An 11,839-nucleotide genomic window follows, 5' to 3' on the forward strand; every position below is an offset into this window, starting at 1 on the left:
ACAATGGTTCAATCAGAAGAAGAAGCTTTTCAGTTGTGTTTAGTGAAATAAAAGACAAGAATTAAAGTTTATCAAATTGTATTAAGCTTTTTATTATTCATGTATTTTTAATTAATGTATTCTTTTTTTAAGATATACATTAAAAGCTTGCTTAGCTTACTCAGTTACGGATTTTCTTCGTACTCTTTGAACACATTGGCAAGTTCAGCAACTTTTGTACGTTTACAAGATGCTGCTGTTTTAAACAAGTAAAACGAAGCAAATTCATGGAACTTCTTCAAAAGTGAAGGAACTGGAATACCAAAAACATCAAACATCAATGGCCCTCGACGAAGATCGATCGCAGGCGATAGTGTTACCCCTGAATACAATAAAAAGATTTCCTTCGTTGCATTGTTCCGCTACACAAATTATGTGGGGATCTTTATCCACCATGGTGATGTTGGCTACTTGGACAACCTGAAGGTCAGTTTTTTCGGGATCGGGCTGCAATAAAGAAAAACATAAAATTAGTTATTGCAAATAAACTGAACTGAATGCCTTACTTTCATCCATCTAATCAACGGCAAAGCCATAATTTCCTCCATTGTCATGAATTCATCATTCGAACTTCGTTTTATGCCCCGACTGGTAAGTTTTTTGATTATTCTCAATGCGCCTCGAACGTACTCTGAATGAAGAAAATAATAAATTGTTAGTATAATACACCAGGGTGTTCAAAGTAATAGAAATATTATTCATTATATGTTATATGCTTAGAATACTTTCTATAAATTACTACTAAATTGCAATAAAAATGTTTTATTTATCAAAACCAATGTTTAAATTCAACCATAGACAACATGCATTTACAGAAACTAAGTTTGCAAAAAGATATATTTTTAGAATATAGTTAGTACTATTAAAATGTATATACTAATTTTAAACCATAAGGGTGATATTTAAGGTTACGATCAAATATTGACATACAATATTTAATCAAACTATCCGCCATCTGGTGGGGTGACAATTCGCACTTCGTACGAGGTGACTCTGTAAATCAAATGGAGAGTCAACTGGTGACAATTGTCACCTCACTGGTGACATAGAGTCACGTGACTCGTAGAATAGAGGGGTATGTAATTACTATCGGTGATATTGTTCCAACCGCCTTGATCCATAAGCAATCCAATCGACAAGAATTCTTCGATGTTGGCCTGTGCGTTATAATTTGTATGTAGACGTTCGTAAGCTTGTTGAATCTATTAAATAAAAGAAACAGAAAAAATCACATTACCGAATTGCTTCATTCAGAATATCGTGAGTTATTACCATCACTCCATCATAACCGAGAAGATGTGGAAAAGTTGTCATTATTTCCTGAACCATGTTGTCTCCACCCTCCTGTAATAAATACTGATGAAGTAAGAAGCACTGTTCCATTCCACCTGAAACCAGTTTTCCATTTTGAGCATTTCCAGTTAGAGCTGCTAATTTTGCTGCCATTTCATGAATCCCATCTGGTAGTACAATTTTCACTTTTTTTTGCCTCTGAAACAAACGTTCATCTGAAGGAACATCCTTTCTCATGTTTGCCACTCGTGTTTCTATTAGTCCAGCATGAGATCCTTTTCCGTTGCCTCCGTATCGCCAGAAAAAGAAGGACTTGAGAAAACATGTAGTATTTATTAAAGTGTCACATATTGAAAATGAAATCATAAATTGCTTACTTCTCTTGGCGCATCAGCACTCATCCTTGTTTTCTCAAGATGTGGAAATTCATCAATAATACGTTCAGCCAATTCCTGTTTTTCTTGCCACGACGGATATCTAGTGAATAAGGTAATTTCAAATTAATAAGATTTCAAATTAAAATCAATGGAATTCACAGGACAAAACTGTTTAAAAAAATCAAAACTAATATGTTAGTGTTTCGTTATCAAAATGTCAGGTACATCCACAATATGCTAATTACGTATTTATGTAATGATCAAAGGTTTATTTTGGGCCCATTTTTGTGCAAAAATGTCGAAAATTAGTACGTTTGCCCTAGCTGTTAGAACATTTATGGAGGTAAGCTCCAACCGGTGTTATCCTCGGATTAAATCCCGATCTAGATTAATACCAACCCTATTTGGATGATCTGCCAAATGTTTGCTGAGAGTCGTGTTTATTAACTCTGTATCGACATTCTTGATCGGAATTTAATCCGAGGATAATTATTTTGGTCACAATTCAAACAAACCTTTGTTCTCTGATTATTCTACGTTCAAAATAGTGGTTCGTTAAAATACGATTCATATGCCGTAGATTTTTAATTGCTGGTACGACTTGGTTGTCAAGCTGACGAGTAAGTACTTTTATGAATTTAGGTTCTTTCGTAAGAATGGAACGAATGGTCTGAAAGAATAGTAAAAATAAATAAATATAAATACGGAACATCAAAGAACGGCTCAAGTGGTTTAACTTACCTCTTCTGAATTGTTTGTATTTTGGAAGTTAGCTGGGATGTTCTCGATCATACTGCTTTCACCTTGGTTTTGCTCAATATATGTTAAAATCAGCTTCCGTGGACCTTTCTCGTAAATACCAATCTCCAAGAGATCTTCATCATTCAAATGCATCAACGACTCGTCGCTTATTTTATTGACTAGAAGAGAAAGTGTTATACAACTAACTCTCCCTAACTAGACATTGAAGGTACCATAGAGTAACGGTGGTAAATTTTTGAAATTTATGGGAAAAGTGGTCAAAGTGGCCTGGATTTGATTCGAGGAGAATATCGTGTTATGGAGAGATCAAATAAAAGAGATCTCACTATAAAATGGTGCTCTTTTTTGTTTTAATCTAAGTTTAATCCAATGAATTATTCTCATTAGGTCGAATGGAAATCACAACATTTAAATAAAGTTGTCGATTGAGAATTCAGATTATTCTGTTTAACATTTATTGCGTTTACAATTATTTAATTTCTTTGAACATGTTGATTTTTTCATAACTATGATAGTTAATAGGGTAGTTAAAGTATTTTCCATACATTTTGTACAACAAGTGTTTGTCTACTCGTCGTTATACTTGAGACTAATAAAAAAAGTATCATCTTCTTCGTCATATGTTTTCCAAAGGCTGTATGATTTTTGAGTAGAAAGCTTATCTAGATTAATTCTTACAATGTTATTAGAAAGGACAACTCTGTATGCAAAATACAAGCGATTAAATTCCATCAACTCCAGCTCTTGTACAAGGACAATTATATTTGCTTCGTGTTTTATACAAGCTAATAGTATACCGTAGTATCCCTCACTACATAGTTTATATTTTACTATACTACCTGGGGTAAACGAAGTTCCGTTTATCTTTAAATGCGAAATAACTTCAATTTTGTCTGGAAGATCAAAAAGTAGTGCAGCAGTGTCGATTAAGTTTTTATCAGTTATTGAAAATGACAATATTTCTGGATTATCGATGACAAAATTGTGGTTTATAATGGAATTAGCTTGCTTAATGCTTAAACCACAGACAAACAGACATAACACATTGAATATTTCTCACTGTAAAACATCGTCGCTAAAACATTACCGCCATCTGTTGAGTACACTGTGGTAGGTAGTACGCTGAACAGATGGCGGTAGTGTATAAACGTCAAACTCAAGGGAAATGACTAGGCGCGCCACAGGTGGCGGTACTACCAACTACGATACGTTTTAATTGACCGTTAAATGCTTGTTCGATGAACAAATTGCGAGAGTTATGTCTGTTTGTCTGTGCTTAAACGCTTTGTTAAACTGTAAGTTAAATTTCTGAAATTGGAACAAGTTTTAGCTTGACCCTTCGATTCTTTAAACTTCGCCTCAAACATGAGGCAACTTAAATTGCATATTGGGCCATTTTCTCTGCATATTTTTGGGTAATGTACTATGTGATGCATTTTGTTTATAGCTATCGCTGTTGGGAAACAGCTTTTGAACAGACGATGGAATTCAGTTATGGTTTCCTGTAGGTCATTTATCATGTCTTGGGTTAGATTGTTTGAGAAGCAAATGTATGATATTTTAAGCATAGAGGATATTAAATCAGGAAACAAATTATTTGAGCCTAGAATTTTACCAAAAATGAAAGGGAATGCACGTAATAATAACCACAATTGCGACGCAGATTGGCTAAGTGCATTGGATTTTGATCTCAAGTTTTGCAAAGAAAAATTAGGGGAAGGTTTGTTAGAAATTTCAGCGGTATCATATTCGAATTCTTCAATTAAACGGTTTATTTCAAGCACCGTCATAATTTTCTTGTGGAAAACAACTTGCTGAAACATTTTCTTCAATACCATCGGGAATATTCCTTCTAATAAATCGTGCATCGGATCAAAACTGCAGTTATTCGGCCACCTGAAGTATTGAAGCCGATGTAATGCACATTGTTCCTTAATCCCGCACTGTGAACTTGATTTTTCATTATTTTGTATACTAGTTACATCTGAATCGACACTTTCAACTGTCCGTTCTTCGAACTGGTCATTATAACAACCTTCATGTAAATCCTTTCTACTTATAAGACACATCCTACAAAAAAAATTTGCTGATGGACTCAACAATCCGAAGATTTCGTGTATCGCTAAAGTATCACCAAGTATATTACACGTTACTGCTCGCAAAATCCACCGGTCTGTGTCGGTAGTCACAGTCACACCATCATCGGACTCCAAAACCAAGAGGTCATCAATCAGTTGCTGGAACACCTTAGCGTATCCGTGTTTTTTTAAAACACTAGCTTTGACCATACATTCGATCTAAAGCTGAATTGATCTTCGGATCAAAGTTTTCTACTTTCATGTATAAGTTCGTCATCTTGTTGATACCTTTCCTTGAGCCAAGCGGGTTGTTGTATTCTCCTTCATCAATATGAAATGACAATCTTACACAGTCGGGAAAACGTTGCAAAAATGGATGGTTCCCAAACTTCCGTCCATCCTTAAAAGAGTGAAGTGATCCATCTGTCCGTGGTTTTTCATTTTCCAGCATTGCTCGTGCCTCGGGATTTGTCATAATAAGCCTTAATGTGTCTATAATCGGTACATAATAAGCAACGTCTTTATGTTTTATTACCTTTAAAACGGAATGGTTTTTAGATAGCCTTCCTTGAAATTTTCTTGCCTTTCTATGTACCATCAGAACACGTTTCGTTGTTTTGTATTTTTTCAATACAATTTCAATCGGTTCTGGTATAGCACAACCTGCTTTGTAGGATAAGTAGGCAATATTATCCCTTGGAGTACGTACTTCATTAGTAAAATTGGGAATATGCAAGGCATTTATAAACTCAACAGTAGTTGCATCCATGGGTAACATTTTAGTTTCTATGTACTGCTTCACTAATGAAGTGGTATAACTCTGGGTCCAATTCAGTATGGAAACAAACCCAGTTATAAACTTTTGTAATTTGGATTCTGGAAGGGAAACGTCACACCTCAGTTCCGTAATACTATCAATTATAGCACATGAAGCTTCCTCTAGAGAAACCGATTTGTTGTAGTAAAAAGGGTTCCGGATTGGAACGCTGGAATCATTTATCTCATTTATCTCTTCTTCGACTACTATTGGAAGAGAATCAGGTATGCAGGTGGTATGATGTAAATGATCACTTTCTGGTGGATGATGCAAAATAACATGTTTTTTTAAAATCAACAAAATAGCTGTATATTCGTCCACATATACAACACTTGAAAGGAAACGACGCCCTTTTGCTTGTCCGGAGTTTATGAACTGACACGTAATGATCTCTGAGTTCATCGATATATCCAGCAATAACTTGGTTACAGCCATGTATATGACATTGAAGCCCTTAAATGTGTATCAATGAAAAGGTAAAATTAGTGTAATGCCTTGTTCATACTACAGAGTTATAACATGTTATAGCACTATCTTGAAGGTGGTTTCTGTGTTGCAATTATTTGACAACCGTTATAACATGTTATAACTGTTCAGTCTGGCCTGTGCGAGGGCCAGCGCTTACAACGCTGTCCAGACTGGAGAGTTATAACATGTTATAACGGTTGTCAAATAATTGCAACACAGAAACCACCATCAAGATAGCGCTATAACATGTTATAACTCTGTAGTCTGAACAAGGCATAAGAGTATTGTTGAAGTATTAAACAAATGAAAGTGTAGTACACTCAAACAATAAATCACATTTTCAATGGAAAATATCCATTAGAATTTCACATAACTTTCATGTGATCTCATAATTGGGAATCGCACTACAAAATGAACCTTATGTTTTCAATGAAATGTATGTGATTTATCACATAAAATTCATGTGATCATATGAATGTTAAGTGAATTTCAGATAAAAATCATTAATTTTGTTATTGGAAAATTATCATGCGCGTTCCCAATGGAAGCTATATGAAAACTTTTTTCGGTGATTAAAAAAATCAGGATAAATCACGCGTAATATTTGAAAAAGGCCTAGCGACATTTTCGTGGTTCAGAATCCGTTCAACTTATGTAGTATCAAGTTGGAGAGATTACACTGGATATTAAAAATCGTAAGATTTTGTTATATGTTCAAACATCAATCATTTGCAGATCTTGTGCACACTGTAGCGAAATTTACTTTTAGAATTGTTAGTCGAAATGGAAACTACTTTCTACAACATTGCAGGTGTAAGATTTGTAAACGGCACAAAAGTTGTAGGACTCTTTACACGTGAACTGAAGTACACTCACGCAAACCAATTCCACTATCAAAAAGGGGAGAATTTCCGCTACCATATTATGTTTTTTATTTACGTGGGCGTTCTTTGGTTCGCGTGTAAAGGGCTTTACTACTTTTGTGTCATTTTCAAATTTACGCCTGATTTTAACACACACAAATTGCTAAATCCACTTACCTACATGTTTCTGAAAACTTGCAGCATCCAACTTTTTCTCTAAAATTTCCATCTCGGTTCGGTCACTTCACACGTGTTCAAGCCAACAATTCCTTCAAGTTGCCGAAATGCCTCTCTTTCCTCCGAAAAACAAATCCGGGTTGGACGCTTTCCTAGCTTTGTAGTTCAATTATTGCGGACTAACGGATGCCACAATAACACGCAGCAGCTGGCTCGCTACAATACTGAAAAATATTGAAAATATATGATTATTCAAAGTTTAGATTTAAAGTAAAACAGAGGTTCACAACCATTACCATGTTGCTTCAATTGGGCTTTATCAAAAACCGTTCTTCTTGTCGTGGCTCTCCGTTCGATCGCACAAATCTATCGTCGTGATTCTTCGTTGTCACACAAATCGAGTTCCTCTGGCCCCAAGCTTAGTACTTCTGCCTGTCAGGTAAAGTGGATGCCGTTGTAGCACCTGTAGTTGACCTTGGCCACGTCGCTGAGGCGAATAAAAATCTTGTCTTGTCAGCCGCAACAACTGCCAGCAATTAAGACGCCCCAATACCATCTGCCTAGAAAAGATAATTGAAAAATTAATAAATATTTGATTTTGAAGAAAAAAAAAACATTTTCATGACAATTACTTTGATGCTCTTATCGGACTTAGAAAGCCGTTTCTGTTGGTCACGGAAATTCGTCACGATCCTCTGGTTAGTCCGAGGGGGGCGACACATCTAAATCTCAATTCTAGATGCTCAAAAAATTTCACACTAGCGAATAAATCTTCGAAAAATCTTCTTTCATTCCTCACATCTACTTGCATCTTTTTGCAGGAAATCTTCAAAATCGTGATAAATCTTCTTTCTATCTACTCAGCGTACGCACAGCTAGCCACAGCAAAACACAATATTTCCTGCATCGTAGATAGAATCGTCCCCCTCGGGTTAGTCGTACAAATCGAGTTCTTCTAAAAAACAAATCAAGGCTTCGTTCTACTGCCTGTTAGGTATGCTGGAAGCTGAAGAACTCACTGCAAATCCGTCTTCTCTAAGAAAACTCAGTCCCGTCCTCTGTACCGTAACGCTCCTCCGTTTGGACACACTGAAGGAGTCCTTTTGAAAATTCAATTCCGGGCTTCGTACTTGCAACTGTCCGATGTACTGGAAGCCTCAATTCCGTCTGCCTGCAACAAATAAATGAAACTGTAATTTGAAGGATAGAAGCGTTTTCACGACAGACTTCCCGCATAAACGCGAACCATAAATTGACCTTACCGATAATGGTTATAAATTGTTTATAATCCCTCCTTAACTTTAACTGAAATGGTTTTGGAACCTTACATGAACGTTTGTGTGATAAAGTTTTAACCTTATGTATTATGGTTTTTAGGAAGCAGACCTTACAAATAATGGGTTGTTAATAACCATTACCATTTCAAATTCTTGTTTTCTCCATACATTTTCGGAAAGAGAACTATACTAAAACCTTTTAACTTATGGTTTGAGAACATTAATGGTAATGGTTATGATAACCAGTAAGGTCCATGAATGGTTTTGTAACATCGATCAACTTTATGTGGAATATATCGCGAATTGGTTGCCTGTAAATTAATAATTATCAGTTCGCGATATATTCCACGTAAAGTTGAGCGATAATACAAAACGATTAATGGACCTTACTGACTACCATAACCATAATCATTAATGTTCTCAAACCATAAGTAAAAACGTTCTAATATAGTTCTCTTTCCGAAAATGTATGGAGAAAACAAGAATTTGGAATGGTAATGGTTCTTAACGACCCATTATTTGTAAGGTCTGCTTCCTAAAAACCATAATACATAAGGTTAAAACTTTATCACACAAACGTTCATGTAAGGTTCCAAAACCATTTCAGTTAAAGTTAAGGAGGGATTATAAACAATTTATAACCATTATCGGTAAGGTCAAGTGATGGTTTGCGTTTATGCGGGTTAGCATGCCGTTCCTCTTATTCGCTAAAATCCGTCGCGATCTTTAGGTTGATTTACAAATCAAGTCATTTTCATTTCATTTTCAAGCACAGAAGGGGGTCATAGGGCCAAGTCACCAACGAAAAATCGCTGTCCATACTGCACCAGGGTAGAGGTATAGATTTGGCATCACAGAATAATAACCACAGGGGTCAAATGAATCCTGTTTACGATACCGGATAGTAAGGAAAGCTGTTGAACATAGGGGATAGTCAGAGTAACAGCAATAATAGTGAAAGTTGGGAAAATAAGCAGGTAGAAATGGTTGATTTGCAATGGCTATCGACTCTGTTATATGGCCTACCGTATCAGATTCAAATTTAATGTCGTTTAATATTGCGCTTATTACTTTTATCTTTATTCTAAGCAATCTCCTTTCATACTTGTTGGTTTTAAAGTGAACTGGATGAAATGATTGTTTTATCAAAATTATGTTAAAGTTAACTACTATTCATATTTGCTAATTAATACCAAAATGTAATTTTTAATTTTATGAAGATAAGTTGCTCAGAATAGCAGCCTGTAATTCCGTACCAGAATCCGCCTCCAATTTAATGTCTTTTGTGGATTCGTAGTAGCAAAGTTGTGCTAAAAGGTAAATAGTTACCTAAAAATACTACCTAAATCGTTCACAATCAGAGCCGGGCCACTGATGAAAACCAAAACTACAACCCTGAAAAAACGAATCGATATTTTCGAAGGCGAACACAACCTATTCTTGCTAGTGATTCTGTCCAATTGTTAGGTATCCAAATTATAGTCATTCGTAAATTTATTATTGAATATATGGATGAATTATCTATTATTGAATAACTATTATTTACGATAATTACATGAAAGAAATAACATATGAACTACAAACAAAACGTGACTACTAAAATCTCAAAAAGATATTCTCACAAGTATATTTCACGCAACCAGGAATCTCAAAGCCATTAGACGCTATAATGATACTCTGCACATGTTGGACACAAGAAAAGGCCAAAAAGCAAGCGTCCGACACACAAAACCCGCCAAATCCACTGGCAGTCACAATCAACGATTCTACGAATCGCGAGCGCTCACGAATCATAAAACCGCTGACTGCGACACTCTGAAAGCGAAATTGACAGGCTCTATGCGTCAAACACCCGCCCTCCAATCTCCTCCCGCATTCAACAACACAAACCTCCATTACAACATCTAACGAATTCAAAACTCCGAAAATCACTCATCTATAGAAAGTGAGTGGAAGCAACCCTGCATGCAACTATTCTTCATGATACGCTTTGTCAGTCTATCTTTCTATTAGACCTGTGGACATGTGTTAGCTTCGAAACTTCTAACCAAACTAGGAAAATTTTGAAATCACAAAAAAAAATTCAAAGGTAATTACAAGCAAAATACATATTGATTATTTTACGCAAAACCGAGCAAGTAATATTAAATCTCTTGTATTGTATGCTAATGCTAATTGACTGTAACAAAAATAATATGCTTAAATAAAATAAAATATTAATAAAATGATATGCAAAATTTACTAGAAGGCCATTACTTTATTGGTGAGAAGTTTCTAATAAGCCCTCCCAGTTCCTCTGTATACAGAACAAATCTGATACTATAATCAGAATTGCTCAGCCTGCATGAAGCAGCCGATTGCATCAAGGAAGTTCTATTAACAACCAAGAATTAATCGTTTGAGGTATACTGAAGCATTAAGAAGGTGATATGTGTCACTATGGGAAATCATCATCGTTGCAAATATAAAGAAATTAAACATAACCCTTTGCTTCAGTACCGTCAACCTCCATGTCCATGGGGAGGGTAGGTTGATTTACAAATCAAGTCAGGAAAAAAACAAATCCATGCAAGCTTCGTTCTGCCTGTCAGGTAAATGGGAAGCCAAACCAATGAGCTGGATTACCGAGGTGAAGCAATCACTCACACAACCACTGTACGATACACGCAAGTACACGCAAGTAGTGACGTCACTACTTGCGTTTACGTTGATTTTTTGGTTTACTAATACAACCCTATTTCACGATCTGCTCCACCTCTCTCTGTACCTCATTGAAGCCAAACAGCTCACTGCAGTTGAGCACTGCACCACTCAGAAAAAATAACACACAGCTCTGTCCGATCAATCGAGATCCGGAATGTCAGAAAAATCAAATCCAGAGTGGATGCTTACCTGGCTCCGTACTTGTGCTTGTCAGGTTACTTGGAAGCCCTGCACTTGAGTTTCTCACGTCACTCCGAAAAAAAATTTGTCCTGTCCGATTTCCCGAAAACCACAACAGAGCTGTGTGTTATTTTTCTGGGTGGTGAGACGGATTCAACTGCAGGGAGCTGTTTGGCTTCCCATTTACCTGACAGGCAGAACAAAGCTCGCCTGGATTGTTTTTTGTTTTTCAGGCGTGATTTGTAAATCAACCGGAAGATCGTGACAGATTGATGCGAATAAGAGAAATCGAGAGAAATAGCTTGCTAAGTCTGTCGTGACTCGTGAAAACGCTTCTGAAGTTTAGAACGAATTGAAAACGGTGGTCTCATCACTTACCTTGTTGCATTAATCGGGTTTATCGTTCCTTTCAGTCGTGGAATTACGTCGTGTTACTTCCTTTGGTCGCTCCAATCAGGTCGTTTTGAAAAACGGGAAAACTAATTCGCTGGAGGTCGAGGGGCGATTCACTACTGTATTTTCGATTCAAGCCAACGTATTGATGAACGTATTGAAGTATTTTTTATCGAATAAACGTGTATTTTGGGTAATAATGTATTATTTTGCACTTTTGGAATATATGTAATTTTCTGTGTATTAGAAAAATGAAAGTGTATTTTTATGCATTAATGTATTGAAAATCAGATATAAGTGTATTCTGTCATTGCAGTGTTTATGTTTACCACTCGAACCCAAGGGGGAGGTAGCTGTGAAATACGAACAATCGTCGCCTACCTCGCATAACTGGTTCCAAACGTAAACAATC

At 36.2% G+C, this 11,839-nt stretch overlaps 1 protein-coding gene across 1 annotated transcript; it reads right to left on the reverse strand.

The window, feature by feature from the left end:
* Window positions 1-309: 309 nt before the first annotated feature.
* On the reverse strand, window positions 310-7,236 carry LOC135712615 (uncharacterized). Its single transcript, XM_065235564.1, has 9 exons — window positions 7,165-7,236; window positions 6,875-7,098; window positions 2,451-2,629; window positions 2,225-2,379; window positions 1,710-1,809; window positions 1,312-1,644; window positions 1,127-1,241; window positions 546-670; window positions 310-486 (listed from the first exon to the last, which is right to left on the reverse strand). Exons 2-9 carry the CDS (start codon window positions 6,924-6,926, stop codon window positions 310-312), a joined length of 1,236 nt encoding a protein of 411 aa, XP_065091636.1. The 5' UTR covers window positions 6,927-7,098; window positions 7,165-7,236.
* Window positions 7,237-11,839: the final 4,603 nt, after the last annotated feature.

Source organism: Ochlerotatus camptorhynchus, unplaced genomic scaffold (genome assembly GCF_037179485.1).
Source record: "Ochlerotatus camptorhynchus isolate MF236.1 unplaced genomic scaffold, CSIRO-AGI_Acam_v1.1 ptg000496c, whole genome shotgun sequence".
Taxonomy (NCBI): Eukaryota; Metazoa; Arthropoda; class Insecta; order Diptera; family Culicidae; genus Ochlerotatus; species Ochlerotatus camptorhynchus.

Excerpts from the sequence above, each read along its gene's own strand:
- LOC135712615 (XM_065235564.1), bottom strand. The coding sequence starts at position 6,926 with ATGGAAATTTTAGAGAAAAAGTTGGATGCTGCAAGTTTTCAGAAACAT. Across the intron at positions 2,380-2,450 it reads ATACAAACAATTCAGAAGAG|ACCATTCGTTCCATTCTTAC; the intron begins GTAAGTTAAACC and ends CTATTCTTTCAG. Across the intron at positions 1,242-1,311 it reads TCGGTTATGATGGAGTGATG|ATTCAACAAGCTTACGAACG; the intron begins GTAATAACTCAC and ends TTTATTTAATAG.